Here is a 15605-nt window from a genome sequence, read left to right as displayed (position 1 = left end):
TATTTTGCTAATAATGGTACGTTCCTGTTTGTGAGTCTATAGAGAGAGGAGCGCATGTTCATGTCAGTGCTTGCATGAGCACATGAAGAGAGAATGGCGAGGTTTCTAAATCCTACTATCAGGAAGTTTGTGGCCACACAGATCAGGATGTCGTCTGACCAGGTAGATATTTAAAAAAAAAAAAAAAAAAGGCCAAGTGATTTTTCCGTAGCCTACTAAAGGGGAAAAACGCCTTCCACTGTATTTCAAAACCTGTTCAGCACGCATTGTCATGTATTTCGTCAATTGTTTGCTGAATAAATGCGTTAAATGTTGTACACGTGACCCTAACACTATGTTAAAACGTTAGTAAAAACGTGTCAACACACGTCCATTTTTTAAACAATTACACAACAAGAGCGTTTTCATGTTGCCCTTGTGTTATGACCCTTTTGTCCAGTAGTGGTATAAACATTAAGAGACATGGCACATATACCGCTGTGCCTAGAGGTACATCCGGTGGCAAGTGCAAAAGTTGTGACATTATAGCGGAATACGTCGCCGTATATGTTGTGACCGTTGTGACACCTCTAATTATAATAGTGACTGACAGATGAGATGAGCAACTATACTGACGTAACTGTGATACAAAATCCTAAATAAATAGCCTAATTTAGTGGGGGTTTTTTTAAAATAAATGTCTATTAAAGGGATGTGCCACTAAGCTTCTGTGCGTCAGATGCTATGTCACTTCTCCCCTTTTGTTTACATTCAGGATACTTCTACATTCTCTGTGTTTTGTACTGCAAAACCTCTGAAGTAGTATATGTATACTGGCCTTTTGTGCTTGTCAATCCATGGAGCAGTTACTGGTTGAGTAAACAATTCTGTCTTGTGCAATCTGTGCCTGTCTTTCCTTCTGATAAAGCTAGGAGAACTGGGTAAAGGTGCTGGGAAAGGAGGCGGCGGTGGAGGTGCGGTGAGGGAGGCAGGAGGTGCGTTCGGCAAGAAACAGGCCGCTGAGGAGGAGATGTACTTCAAGTGAGTGGTTTTGCTTGATCCCATTGTGAATTTCATCTATCGCACTAGATTTCTCTACTGCTTACATGGGTTGATCATGTGCTGTTGTAAAGCTTGCATAGTCTTTCATTGCACTTAAAGGATTAGTTCACTTTCATTAAAGTTTCCTGATAAGTTACTCACCCCCATGTCATCCAAGATGTCCATGTCTTTCTTTCTTCAGACGAAAAGAAATTAAGGTTTTTGATAAACATTCCAGGATTTTTCTCCATATAGTGGACTTCAATGGAGCCCAAACGGTTGAAGGTCAAAATTACAGTTTCATTGAAGCTTCAAAGGGCTTTAAACGATACCAGATGAGGAATAAGGGTCATCGCTCATTTTCTAAAAAAAAAGTTAAAAATTATATACATTTTAACCATAAATGCTCATCTTTAACCAGCTCTCTTCTTCTCTATTAGAATTCCAGCAGTGTAGACACTGCTAAGTGTATTACTGCCCTCCACAGGTCAAAGTTTGAACTAAATTGTCATATACTTGCACTAGCATATTGTATATAACAATTAGTTCAAACTTTGACCTGTGGAGGGCAGTAATACACTTAGCAGCGTATACACTGCTGGAATTCAAATAAAGAAGAGAGCTGGTTAAAGATGAGCATTTATGGTTAAAATGTATCAAATTTTATAATTAAAATGATTTTTTTAGAAAATGAGTGATTGTTTCTCTAGATAAGACCCTTATTCCTCGTCTGGTATTGTTTAAAGCCCTTTGAAGCTTCATTGAAACTGTAATTTTGACCTTCAACTGTTTGGGCCCCATTGAAGTCCACTATATGGAGAAAAACCTTAATTTCTTTTCGACTGAAGAAAGACATGAACATTTTGGATGACATGGGGGTGAGTAAATTATCAGGAATTTTTTTTTTTGAAAGTGTACAAATCCTTTAAAGATATTTCATGTCTTATTTTTCCTCTCTATCACTTTCACAGGAGAAAAGAGCAAGAACAATTAGCTGCTCTAAGAAGACACCACCAGGATGAGATTGACCACCACAAGAAGGAAATCGAGAGATTACAACAGGAGATCAGTCGCCATGAGGGCAAAATCAGAAAACTTAAACATGATGACTGAGACTAGACATTACATTTCATTTCATAAACAAATGGCCCACACAGAATGTTTTAAACTCGACTGAATAATTGTGGATGCTTTATTTTATTAAGAACTGAACGATGTAATCTCTTATTACAGCATATTATTGAAACACTGAAATAATATCATGTGTATTAATTCAGTACAGTTTCTCCTCTTGTCAATAAACATGTTTCAAATATGAATGTGTGTTATGGCATCAATAATGGTACACAAAGACAATCAATTGAAGCAAACTGTATCAAATGAAATAATTCTCAACCCATTTCTACAACATGCATTTATTTTTATTAGGCTATCTGACCGACTCATTTCAGGTCACTAATGAGCCAATCAATCAGGTGTGTTAAATTAAAGAGACGACCAAATAGGCAAAAACCCTTCTTATTTTCAAGACGCAATTTGTTTACATTTTTTCATATTAGGGCCCTTGTAGCTCATTTGCGCTCCAGCTGATGGCAGCAGAAATAAATAATGAGCTTACAAACGTCCTCCGAAGAACAGAGAGACTGGTACGTCATTTCCGATGATGCGTAGAGCCCCGCCCATGCCCCTGTCTTTTACATCGGGCGGCCCCTCGTGTCTTTCTTTTCCCACATCATGGCGGACCGGTTCAATAAGGTGCGTTCGAGTGGTACGATTTGTATTAAAATATCTCACTTTTTTACGCCGAGGGAATGTGATATTTGGGGGCTAATGCTTAGGTAACATCACATGGCCCTGTTTGCGTTATTTGGGATCCGTTTTAAACAGTATAACTGCTAATTTTGGGAGAAAAATTTGATCACGCATCATGTCTTGCTGGAAGTCAGAGGCCTCTAGTGATCGTTACACTCGTGGTGCAGTAAAACCGGACTAGCGTTGCTGTCATTATTCAGGTACACTATAAATGAACTACTTTATATTTTAGGGTGTTTTGAGAGTATAAAATTGACAAACGGATTAATTTGGAATCTTGTAGGCTAACTCTAGTTAATTGAAATCCGTTTTACTGCAAGCGGCGCAAATGGTTTAAAGGCATTACTCCATTGCAAAGATGACGTTTTGTTGTATAGCACTATTTAACCATAAAACGTTTAGAAAAACTTGGTGGCATATTAATCTGCTTGGTAACGCATGGCTAACGTCAGGTGTGCTTTTTGTCGATGATTAGTTCGCAACCACAGTCGAGTATTCGAGTTTAACGACCATGAGAATACTTCACGTGCACTACCATCTGAGACAAAAAGCAGTGTTTAGATAGAAACATACAATTATTAATCGACTCCATGCTAATAAAACAAACCTGGTTTTACTACTTCACAGGTTCTGATCCTTGATGGCAGAGGCCATCTACTCGGTCGGCTCGCCGCTATTGTGGCCAAGCAAGTGCTTCTGGGTAAGGTTATGCTTTTAAGAATTCATAGTGGTTTTTTTTGTTTTTTTTTCTGCACCTTGTTTAATTGTAGCTTTAGTAACTACATGCAACAAGGGCACTATAATTTTTCTTTTTCTTAGAGCCAGTTCATCCATAAGAACTGTTGCGTTGTCTCTTTAAGAATCTGGTTATACCCAGACTGTCATATGCATGAGTTATAGATTTCAACTCTTTTTTAAATTTATTTTTATTTATCTTTTGTAGTAATTCTTGCGCTTTGTTTACAGGCCACAAAATTGTGGTGGTGAGGTGTGAAGGTATCAACATCTCTGGAAACTTCTACCGCAACAAACGTAAGTTTGTTGGCCATCTATAAGTATGTTGGGTTTTAAGCACAGACTTTGACCAAAGCGAAATTGAATTGTGTGGTGCTAAATGGGATGTTTTGTGTGTGCAGTGAAGTATTTGGCCTTCCTCCGCAAGAGGATGAACACCAACCCTTCCCGTGGACCGTATCACTTCAGAGCCCCCAGCAGAATCTTCTGGAGGACAGTAAGAGGTGAGGATGTTTTTTGGATGCTGTTGTTGTAACATTTCAAACAATGATGAGCATCCTTTATCCCGAAACTGAACCCAGTTTGATGATAAACTACAGATCTGACTCCTGAGTTTGAATAAAACAGATAATCTGATCAGCTACACCCTTTCAATGGCTGTGTAGAGGATTAAATGCTGCCTTTCTTGAACAGGTATGCTTCCACATAAAACCAAGAGAGGTCAGGCTGCTCTGGACAGGCTGAAGGTCTTTGATGGCATCCCTCCTCCTTACGACAAGGTAGATTATTCTTAGTCAACTTAGTTTTTCACAGATGAATATTGTCAATGATGAATTTTTCTGCCTTGTTTGAGTGTCAACTGAGAATACACAAAACTGCCTGAGACTTCTCCTACAGTTAGAAATTGGCCTTTTGTTTTTTTTTGTTTTTTTTAATCTCTGATTGTGTTCCACAGAGAAAGCGTATGGTCGTCCCAGCTGCTCTCAAGATTGTGCGTCTGAAGCCCACACGCAAGGTGAGGCTTTTCTTTAGTGATGTCTCTAGGAGAGTTTAATGATATTTGAAATCGCTTTTTGTCAGTGATGTTTTTCCACAGCAAGTATGAGTTTAACGACCATGAGTCCACTTCATGCACTACCAGCTGAGACAAAAAGCTGCAGATAGTTTTACCTTGTCAGGAATGCTTAAAACACCATAGATTTCTGCACTTTTAATTCTGGGTTTTGTTTGAGTATTTGACCTTCACAACACATTTGTAACATTGATTTCTTTCTCTAGTTTGCCCTGCTTGGAAGATTGGCCCATGAAGTTGGCTGGAAGTACCAGGCCATCACCGCCACCCTGGAGGAGAAGAGGAAGGAAAAGGCCAAGCTGCGCTATTCCAAGAAGAAAGCCGACATCAAGCTCTCCAAGCAGGCAGAAAAGAACGTTGAAAGCAAGATCGCAAAGTACACTGACGTTCTTAAACAGTATGGTGTCCTTGTTTGAGCTGTTCTTGCAGCCATTCAAAATAAATGTTTATAGAAACTATTGTCTTGAGTGGGTTGTTTCTTTCTGCCTCTTTTTCAAATGGCATATTCAATGATTTAATGTTTCTGGGGCTCTGGACAAACTAGACAATATGTGAGTGAAGATGAGTTTCTACAACTAGTTAAAATGACAGCTGGTTTCTTATGGCGGTCTACAAAAATGTATCATTGGAGACTGACTTTAAAAAAAAAAAAAAGCTCTTTGGCTCTCTCGCAAGCTGTTAAGCTACTGTTAGTTTATTGGGTAAATATTATCTGCATAATTCCATTTGTGAATTTGCTTGTTTTTAAAGGGATACTTCTATAATTACTCATACTCACCCTCAAATTGTTCCCAACCTGTAGGAACTTATTTCCTCCAAACAGTTGATTTTACTCTTAGTTTTTTTTTTTTTTTTTTTTTTCTTCCTTTATGGAAGTCCATCAACTGGGACCATTAACTGTTTGGTTACACATTTTCCAAAAATGTTCAGCAGAAGAGAAAATCAAGTATGACACAATTTTAAATTTTTGGTGGAACTATCCATTTAACACTACCATCTTTGTCAAGTATTCAGTCCATGTCTTGAGTCCAACCTGTTTTGAATGATTCAACCCTGACTAGTTGTGCAATAACTTGGGCTCTAGTACTTTTAAGGCAGTAAAAAGCTGCCTTGAGCATTTGTGATTGAGAACAAAAAGAAAGTTCTTTTAAAAGCCTATGAAAATATATATACTGATTATTGACCGCCTATACTGATTATACATCACGAGTTATACACAAATCATTATAGTTTAATTTGTGTTTTTCTACGTGGGGTCTTTTATTTTGACACTGCTCTATATGTCGTGAATTCACGTGACTGCTACTTTCAGTCTGAAACATGGCTTTTCTTACAGATGATCAGTTCACTGCTCTGCAACTGCTGTTAAAGGTATGCAATAGAATATATCATCAGTTACTTATTCATATGCGGTTTGTCAGTTTCTGTTGATTAGATTTAAATGTCGTGCATTCTGCCACTATGATTGATTCAGGCTCCGTCTAAAGATGTTGTGCGGCAGATCTGCGCAGAGAGTTACCCAGCCGGAGCCTCCAAGCGCCAGTCTGTAATCGAACAAACTGCTCATTCTCTCTCTGTGTCCAGTAGTGAAGCGAAGCAGGTGGGTTCATGTCATGTGTGTTAATGTGAAAGTATGTCTTTTGTTATGTTTACAGTTGTAACCGGTGGGAAATCGAGTTTGGAGGCAAAAGAAAGTAGCAAACAAAGCAACTATTAAAGATATTTTTCTGTCATGCATTTGTGGGGAAGTACGTGTACGATATTCAAATGAAAGAATAAATACATGTACATTAATATTATATTAACGTGACAATGCTTTATAAATCACTTATTTATTCGAAATGTTTATTGGTCATAAATGTTACCACTGGCATTTTGTACATGTAATGTGTTTATGTATATATTAAACATTATATGTAGCATAGTAGTTGTATCTTTCACTGGGACAAACTGGAATTAAGCAGCTTTAATCATGTGACTATTTATAAACATATTCACATCATTTCAAGACGGTTTTCACCTTCATTTATAGTTGATAACTTTAAAAAAAACATCAGCAATTCTTCAGAACCTTCAAGCTAAAAAGTAAATTTTGGTCACTAATGTTAAAGGTGGGATTGAATGGGTTAATGTTCATTATAAAGAATACATAAATGCTGTTGGGGTTAACACATCCTTTATTTTATTTATCATCAGTTGCTGACAGCTTTTCACGCACTCTCGCATCATGTTGTGTACCAGAATCTAACATCTCCTGATCAGATCCTGTCAATTTTCCCAGAATCATTCCACTCAAACCTAAAGAATCTGATCACCAAAATTCTCTTGGAAAACAGGTGGATACTTAGTTTGTCAAATAAATGTACTGTAAAGAAATAATTTACCCTGCAGACAAGTGTGTAACCTGTTTTTGGTGTAAAATTTTTCAGTGTCACATGGAGAAATGATGCTTTGTCCAGTCAAAGTGAGTGTGATTTCTCAAGTTTTCATTGTATTGCAAGATGTTTAATGACATTGTATTATATGAAACCTTGTGAAACCATTTTGGAGCTGTGAAGTTATGACGTGTGTTTCCTAGTTTCATTGCCAAAGCTGGAGGATATGTCATGGCGAGTGGACATGAAAACTGCTTCGGACTCCTTGAGTCGTATGGCTGTGCCAACCTGTCTGTTGCAAATGAAAGTAAGATGCAGACATTATCAGTGCTGTTATTCAAAATTAATATTTTTAAATAAAAATGTAGGATCACCAGATGTGTCTAATTAAAAATATTTATCTGTGATAACAATAAAATATTGGTTTACAATGGTTATTTATCTGGAATAAGAATAAACATTGGTTTAAAACTTCATTTTGATTGATGTAATTTTTGGTTTTCCATATAATGTTTTCAATAATCCGTGTATGTGTTTGCCGAAGCTCCAGGACACTCCGTGCATTAGCGGCGGTCCAAGTGAGTCCACAATTACAATGGAGCTGAGTAGAGAGACACTGGACACCATGATAGACGGTTTGGGTCGCATCAGGGACCAGCTGACTGCAGTGGCAAGGAAGTAGAGCAGGATGACAGATGATACACCTTTCTGTGGACATTCTGACAAATACTGCTGGACTTTTGGATGCAAAAAGACAACAAAACAATGGACGTTAAAAAATAAAGAACTGTAAAATACTGATTGAATTAGTTTGTTCTTGTTTTTATTTGTGATTTGTTTCATGTTTATAATTTTTGTTAAATAAAAGTTGTCCCTTACAGACATTTTTTTTTTCCATTTTAGAAGTACTTTTTATGGTCATGGAAAATTTTCACAGCAATAAACTGAAGAAAATGCTAATCTAGTTTGCAAGTTTGTAATAAATTCACATAATGCAACTGCTTAGGTATTATAACACTTGTTAGGAAACAATAAATAAAAATCTGTCAAACTGTTTTAATTTGAGTGGATCTGCATACATCCTGTGTTCAGCATGCACTGATGTACTTTTTATGTCCACGAGAGGCGCTGTAAACCTTCAAAATCTTTCCTGGCACAGAAATATTTCAAGGTAAAAGTTTCACCTAAACGTGTGAGGGGAAAGTAACACAAAACTCTGTAATATTTTGGTGAAATCAAGAAAAACGCTAGGCAGTACGGAAGAGGATTAGGGCCAAGCAATAATAAAAAAATAAAACCATCTCGAGAGTAAAGTTGTTAGATTTTGAGAAAAAACTCGTTAAATTTCAAGAAAAAGGTAGAGATAAAATGTTGAGAATAAATTCGTTAAATTACGAGAAAAAACTCGTTAAATTTCAAGAAAAAAGTCGAAATAAAATGTTGAGAATAAACTCATTAAATTACGAGAAAAAATCGTTAAATTTCAAGAAAAAAGTCGAGATAAAATGTTGAGAATAAACTCATTAAATTACGAGAAAAAAGTCGTTAAATTACGGATTCATTAATTGCAAAGTAAAAATAAAAAAAATGCAGAAAAACAAACAGCGGGGCGACAATAGCAGAAACGTAAATATCAAACACGAGGCACAAGGCGTTTCCAAAAAATAAATAAAATAAAATCACTTTGCAATTCAAGGTTTCCATGAAATAAGATCATATTTTTGTTAAAGGAAAATGAAAAAAATTAATTGGAGCGAAAAATACAATAAAACAGACGTAGGTAATCACTAAGGCTCAAGTCAACAACAACAACAAACCTTGTACTAAAATGAATATTGAAAGTCAGAGATTAATATCTATCATTTCTATATTTAGAAAGTCGGTTAATGGCATGAGGTTTAATTTTGACAGACGGATGAACCCGGAAGAGTAAAGTAGTGTTTACAGTGGCATGCTGCTTGTATTTGTAATAGTCCACATTAATGTGCTCATAAAAACTAATTTTTTGCGGCGATGATGAAGCACTTGTACTGCACTGCAGGCGCGGGGATGGAGGAGCTGCTGGCCGAGGAGGTACAACACAAACTCTGCGCTACTCAAGTGAGTTTATCACACTTTATTTCACTGAGATTATCAATTATTTTATGTATTTTATGAATTATTTTATGACATAAATGTTATGCAAAAGTAAGTATATAAAGTTCTATGAAACACATTCTCCAAAAAAAAATTAAAAAAAATAATCATCAGACAGCCATTACAATGCATTTAAAATCATGTAAGCGATTACTAATGAACATAAAAGTAAAAAGAGGTCCAAACAAACATCAGCCCATAATTAACTAAGTTAGTTAATTTTACTCTTCAGCTTCTCTGCATATTATAGCAATGTTCCACATTTCCATAATAAAGTGTTTTTTTGTGTGTGTCAGGTGGAGCAGATTTCAGGTAGAGTGTTCTTCTGTAGCAATGCTGATCTGCACACTGTGACACAACTCAAGTCTGCAGAGAGGCTGTTTCTACTTCTGCGCAAAGCTGAACCCATTTCACTTCCCAACAACCCAGGTGAGAATGAATGAGTTTTCAGTGTTCTGAATCTCATTCTGGCAAACAAACTTCCCATTCTGTCATGGGAAAATTTGAGTGAACTTGGTTTTCACCTTCGAGCAAGTCTTATTTGCATTAGTGAAATCACATTTGGTTTTAGCCAGTCTGCAGGCTGTGAGAAGCCTTCATTTGCATCATTAGCCTATTTGCATATTCATGAAATAAGAAAACACATTACTACATTGTACTTACAGGCAACCTATTTTACTGCTTTTATTTTAATAGCAAAGGCTGCGGCTGTTATAAAGCAGAGCGTGGTGGGAGATCCAGACATTTGGAAGCAGACCCTCTTAACATGGACAGCCCTACAGGAAGAGCTTCAGGGCAGCCAGCAGCGTGGACACAAGAGAAGGAGAGAGGAGGAGGAGGAGGATGAGGAGGAGAGTTTGACTGTAGCAGATGAATCCACACACACTCTTACCTCCAGCACACATTTATTAAAAAGACAAAATGAAACGAATAAGGAATCACGTGAGCAAACGCCATCCTTCAGAGTGAGCTGCCGCTGTAGTGGAGTCATTGCCCGCTCTTATACCTCTCAGGTGTGTGCAATACTTTTCAAAATACAGTGGCTTGTGTTCTGTATGTGTAGTGCGGTTCAATTATTATGAATTATCCAGTCAGAATTCATCCTGCTTTAAAAGAGCTTGAGTATCCAAAGTAGCAGATGACAAAATTGTAGCGTGTGCTTATAATAAACCGAACGATATCTCGTGAGTTGGTGTGGACACTAATATCGTTATCTTTATAGCTATTGTTCTTGGTGTCTCTCTGTGTCTTCAGAGACTGGGTCGTATCATTGGGATGGCCATCAAAGAACATCTTGGGTGGAAGGTGGACCTGAAAGAGCCTGTTCTTGAAGTATGCACACACTCACTTAATAAAATAAAAAAGAAAATAAGTTCATGCATAAATGCATATACTGCAAAACATATACCATTTTAAAGTAATATGTTCACAGTTCAGGTTATCTATGAGTATTTAAATATTACTGTTTGGATTGTCTCTTTGTGTAACTAGGTAAATGTGTATTTAAGCAACGACCATTGCGTTGTAGGCATCCCTCTTTTGAAGTAAGTATCTTTCCATATAACATTTGAATGTCTAACAACTTAAGATCTAATTCAGTGTGTGTGGTTTCTTCAGGCATCCTTTGGCCAGTCGTTCTTATATGAAACACAACGGGTTGCGTTCTACAATAGCCTGGGCCATGACCTCTCTTTGCCCTAAACAGGTGAGGTCTAGAATGAACTTTAAAGTGGCAAATGGTACACACACATGGTAGAATCATTAAATCAGCAGCAGTACATCCAGTTCCTTGGGGTGAGGGGTGGGAAAAGTATTCATACCTGACAAGGTCTTATCTTGACAAGAAAAAAAGAAAGAAAATGGGTAGTTGACATGATTATCAAGCATATTAAAATACACATTAAAAACTGTTTAAAACTTTGGGGTTTGTAAGATTTTAAAGGGTTAGTTCACCCAAAAATGAAAGTTCTGTTATTAATTAGTAACCCTCATGTCGTTCCACACCCGTAAGACCTTTGTTCATCTTCAGAACACGAATTAAGATATTTTTGATGAAATGCGATGGCTCAGCGAGGTCTCCATTGACAGCAAGATAATTTACACTTTTAATGCCCAGAAAGCTACTAAAGACATATTTAAAACAGTTCATGTGACTACAGTGGTTCAACCTAATGTTATAAAGCAACAATAATACATTCTGTGCAGCAAAAAAACTAAATAACTTTATTCAACAATTTCTAGTGATGGGCCGATTTCAAAACACTGCTTCATGAAGCTTCGCATCTTTACGAATCTTTTGTTTTGAATCAGTGGTTCGGAGCATGTATCATATTGCCAAAGTCACACAATTTCATTAAATGAGGATTCATTATGTCATAAGTGTTTCGAAACGTTTCGAAATTTCAGTGGTTCACCACTGAGGGGTGATGATCTCATGAATATATTTAACAAAAATATATTTACATATAAAATGTATATCTGTGATGGCAAAATTGAATTTTCAGCATCATTACTCCAGTCTTCATTCTCACACGATCCTTCAGAAATTATTCTAATATGCTGATTTGGTGCTCAAGAAACATTTATTATTAATAATAATGTTGAAAACATTTGTGGTGCTTAATATTTTTGAGGCATTTGTGGTATGTTTCAAAATAAAGTTCAAACAACAGTGTTTATTTGGAATAGAAATCTATTGTAACATCATAAGATAACACTTCACAACAAGGTTCTCTTAGTTATGGTATGTTTATGCATTAACTAATATTAACTGACAATGAGCAATACACTCGCTACAACTTATTCATTTTTGTTGACATTAATGAATAAAAATACAACTGTTCTTTGTTAGCTCAGGTTAGTTTAGGTTCATTAACTTATGTTAACAGATACAACGTTTGATTTTAACCATTTTTTAGATTAACATTAACTGAGATTAATAAATAAAATCAAAATGAATAAATTAATATTAAAGGTATAGTTCACCCAAAAATGAAAATTCTGTCATCATTTAAGAAGATATTTTGATGAATATCGGTAACTAAACAGTTGATGGTCCCCGATGACTTCCATAGTATTTTTCATCATATCCTTCAAAATATCTTCTTTTGTGTCCAGCAGAAGAAAGAAATTCATACAGGTTTGGAACAACTTGAGGGTGAGTAAATGATGACAGAATTTTCATTTTGGGTGAACTATCCCTTTAAAAGGTTAGTTCACCCAAAAATGAAAATTCTGTCATTTATTACTCACCCTCATGCCGTTTCACACCCGTAAGACCTTCGTTAATCTTCGGAATGCAAATTAAGATATTTTTGTTGAAATCCAATGGCTCAGTGAGGCCTCCATTGCCAGCAAGATAATTAACACTTTCAGATGCCCAGAAAGGTACTAAAAACATATTTAAATCGGTTCATGTGAGCACAGTGGTTCAATATTAATATTATAAAGTGACGAGAATATTTTTGGTGCGCCAAAAAAACAAAATAACGACTTATATAGTGATGGCCGATTTCAAAACACTGCTTCAGGAAGCTTCGGAGCATTATGACGCAGCGTGTCGAATCAGCGGTTCAAAGCGCCAAAGTCACGTGATTTCAGCAGTTTGGCGGTTTGACACAATCCGATTCATGATTCAACACGCTGATTCATTTGTGCATTTTGAAATCGACCATCACTAAATAAGTCGTTATTTTGTTTTTTTGGCGCACCAAAATATTCTCGTCGCTTTATAATATTAATATTGAACCACTGTACTCACATGAACTGTTTTAAATATGTTTTTAGTACCTTTATGGATCATGAGAGAGGAAATGTCCATTGCTCCCTATGGAGGCCTCACTGAGCCATCGGATTTCAACAAAAATATCTTAATTTGTGTTCCGAAGATCAACGAAGGTCTTACGGGTGTGGAACGCCATGAGAGTGAGTAATAAATGACATTATTTTCATTTTTGGGTGAACTAACCCTTTAAGTAACAAAATAACAGCTTTTTGTTTTTCATAGTTTTTGTGCTCTTTTTGTCTTTCTCTCCACAGCTGAATGATTGTGTGATTTTAGACCCAATGTGTGGAGTAGGAGCAGTGTTGTTGGAAGCAGCTCAGGAGTATTCAGTACGTAAACACATCATTCTGAACATGCAGCACTTCACACGCAGAATTAACATCTGACTGTATATACATTGTGTGTGTGTTCAGAATGCTGTATTTCTAGGCATGGATACAGACACGTCGCAGCTGCAGAAAGCCGCAGAGAACTTGAAAGCATGTGGAATGGAAGGAAGAGTGCAGCTACTTTGTTCTTCTGCCATGGGTTTGGACAAACTCTCCTCTTTCATCATCACTGACTCCGTTTAGTGAACATCTAGTGTTAAAATCTGTCTAGGGTGATAAATACGGGTGTAAACAGGGTAGAAAACATTTTGTGATCGAGTCAGGAATGCATTTGACCACATTACATTGTTAAATTCAGCATGAAATAGAAGTTGCGATAGTCTTCTCTTTGTAACAGCTTCTCGAACAAGAAATAATTGGTTTTGTCGTTTGGAGATTGTTTGGATCACTGTGGTTTGCTATTGCTCACAGGCTTTAAAATAAGGGCTTTAATCTTTCTCTTGGGAAGAAAAGAGCCTCATCACCTTCATTAAGATATATATATATATATATATATATATGATATATATTTTCTGTTCCTCAGAGATCCCTCTTGCAGATGGAGCAGTTGATGCTGTGCTCTGTGATATTCCATTTGGCAGAAAGTTCAGCTGCAGCTCTGACATGCCAACTGCCCTGCCACGCTTACTGAGAGAGATGGAGAGGTGCATTCTTTCAGCATATGTGATTTGGTTGTGTACCATTTTTTTTTATGCTTTTGGACTGTAGTTGTATAGTCAGTGTGTTTTTCTTTCTGCAGGGTAATTCGTGTTGGTGGACATCTTGTTCTGTTACTGAGTTTGCAGCTTTCTGCACAGCTTAAGAAGACAATTTGCACTCACAAACACAACCAACACTTAAACTCCTCAGACACAAACAATGTTCACACTGACCCCTCAAACACACACAATGAAAGCACTGACACACCTAAAACCATAACGTTTCACAAACCGAGCTCTGAAACCTCAAATACACCATTATTAATTAGCTCATTACAAGCACAGAGGACACACAGGGTTAGTCTGGGCAGCACAGACGCATTTATACACATCTACACCAAAATACAAACTCAAGCACACTCGCACTGAAGTAAGTTTACCCTGAAATGCTTGTGGACAATCAGAATTGACAACAAATGACTAAGATGCTAATAAAATCTATTTAACACTCTACTTTACATTGTCTTTAATTTAAGTCGTAATACAATTGTGGTGTGTATGGATGAGAGATTAAAATGAAGAGAGACTTTTTTTTTTGGTATCATTATTATTATTATTTACAAAAATCTTATCACCCTCCTCAGTAGCATACTAATAGTGCCTTCTGAACAACTCTATTGCTGCTTTTATGTTGTATAATTGTGGTACATCATTGGCTCTTGTCACAATGTAAAATAATGTTTGTTTGTTTTTCAATATTGCAACTATATTTCTTCACCATTGGAATTATATTGTTCTGTGTGACATTTTTGTCAAAAATCTTAATCTGTGACAAATATATTATGTGATATTTTATGTTTTATTATTTAGAAAAAACAAAAAGGTTCTTATCTACAAAGTCAAATGGAATGCAAAAACCTTGAAGCTCAATATCTCAAAACTGCTCAGAATGCAGATAGAACCTTTTAATTCCAAAAAAGTGGCGATTTTGCAAAATTTATATTTCAGCTTATTAGATTCTCATGTTTGCTCTATAATTTATAATATTGCGATATTATCATTAGTAATTAGACATTATAAACTCTTATTTTAGTAGGCAACTATTTATATATTAGAGTATTATTATTTATATATATATATTTAGTTTTCATTTTCATTTTAGTCTAAGTAATTTTGATGTGCTTTTGCCATATTTGCTATATTTTGTTTTTAACGTTTCTATACGGCTTTATTTAATGTTTATTTCAGTTAAACTTAGTTGCCAAGGCAACTTTTCTAATTTTCGTTTAAGTTTTTGTATGTTTAAGTTTTTCATCTAATATTAATACTAAATTTTAGCTTTATTTAAATGAATAAAAACTATAATAATAGCTTTAGTTAACGATGCTTGACATGTTCTTCTTTAGTCTCAATTTTAAACAATAGACTATATGTTTTGGTTTAAATATGTAGCTTGGAAAAGTATGCTTGTGCTACCTTTCTTTAAAAAAAATATTACTTGGTTACATATTTGCTATCTATTAAAATTACTTTAATTAAGTGGAATAAGGTTTCAAACTCCTGGTTCATTATACGCACACAATTCCTATCCCTATCCTCAATACGTGTGCTGTGACACTTTGCGAGTGTGTCAGTCGCAATGCG

General features: G+C 36.0%; 4 protein-coding genes and 3 non-coding genes across 8 annotated transcripts; all 7 read left to right on the top strand.

Moving 5' to 3' along the window:
- Positions 1-2: 2 nt before the first annotated feature.
- Positions 3-2339, top strand: atp5if1b (ATP synthase inhibitory factor subunit 1b). The gene is made up of 3 exons (XM_067368049.1): positions 3-162; positions 908-1020; positions 1992-2339. The coding sequence occupies exons 1-3, from the start codon at positions 94-96 to the stop codon at positions 2131-2133; spliced, it is 324 nt and encodes a 107-aa protein (XP_067224150.1). The 5' UTR covers positions 3-93; the 3' UTR covers positions 2134-2339.
- Positions 2340-2668: 329 nt separating this feature from the next.
- rpl13a (ribosomal protein L13a) lies at positions 2669-5097 on the top strand. 2 transcript variants are annotated; one of them, XM_067367084.1, is made up of 7 exons: positions 2669-2788; positions 3460-3532; positions 3799-3864; positions 3969-4070; positions 4261-4346; positions 4523-4582; positions 4846-5097. In XM_067367084.1, exons 1-7 carry the CDS (start codon positions 2681-2683, stop codon positions 5053-5055), a joined length of 705 nt encoding a protein of 234 aa, XP_067223185.1. In that variant the 5' UTR covers positions 2669-2680; the 3' UTR covers positions 5056-5097. The 2 variants fall into 2 exon arrangements, with proteins under 2 accessions (XP_067223185.1, XP_067223186.1); XM_067367085.1 differs by having other exon boundaries at positions 2692-2775.
- On the top strand, positions 3293-3380 carry LOC137007188 (small nucleolar RNA Z195/SNORD33/SNORD32 family). The gene has a single exon (XR_010892580.1). It is a non-coding gene; the product is annotated as a small nucleolar RNA Z195/SNORD33/SNORD32 family (small nucleolar RNA).
- LOC137007189 (small nucleolar RNA SNORD50) lies at positions 4109-4182 on the top strand. The gene has a single exon (XR_010892581.1). It is a non-coding gene; the product is annotated as a small nucleolar RNA SNORD50 (small nucleolar RNA).
- Positions 4640-4718, top strand: LOC137007186 (small nucleolar RNA Z195/SNORD33/SNORD32 family). Its single transcript, XR_010892578.1, has one exon. It is a non-coding gene; the product is annotated as a small nucleolar RNA Z195/SNORD33/SNORD32 family (small nucleolar RNA).
- A 444-nt stretch (positions 5098-5541) lies between the features above and the next one.
- commd9 (COMM domain containing 9) lies at positions 5542-8020 on the top strand. Its single transcript, XM_067368024.1, has 6 exons — positions 5542-6010; positions 6114-6239; positions 6836-6975; positions 7069-7103; positions 7218-7321; positions 7559-8020. Exons 1-6 carry the CDS (start codon positions 5960-5962, stop codon positions 7694-7696), a joined length of 594 nt encoding a protein of 197 aa, XP_067224125.1. The 5' UTR covers positions 5542-5959; the 3' UTR covers positions 7697-8020.
- A 938-nt stretch (positions 8021-8958) lies between these two features.
- thumpd2 (THUMP domain containing 2) lies at positions 8959-14467 on the top strand. Its single transcript, XM_067367722.1, has 10 exons — positions 8959-9114; positions 9447-9579; positions 9847-10163; positions 10405-10482; positions 10642-10694; positions 10768-10855; positions 13189-13263; positions 13348-13462; positions 13847-13967; positions 14063-14467. Exons 1-10 carry the CDS (start codon positions 9028-9030, stop codon positions 14388-14390), a joined length of 1395 nt encoding a protein of 464 aa, XP_067223823.1. The 5' UTR covers positions 8959-9027; the 3' UTR covers positions 14391-14467.
- The last annotated feature ends 1138 nt before the right edge of the window (positions 14468-15605 follow it).

The sequence above is a fragment of the Chanodichthys erythropterus genome, chromosome 18, assembly GCF_024489055.1.
Source record: "Chanodichthys erythropterus isolate Z2021 chromosome 18, ASM2448905v1, whole genome shotgun sequence".
Lineage (NCBI taxonomy): Eukaryota > Metazoa > Chordata > Actinopteri > Cypriniformes > Xenocyprididae > Chanodichthys > Chanodichthys erythropterus.
This window is presented reverse-complemented; position numbering and strand designations above follow the sequence as displayed.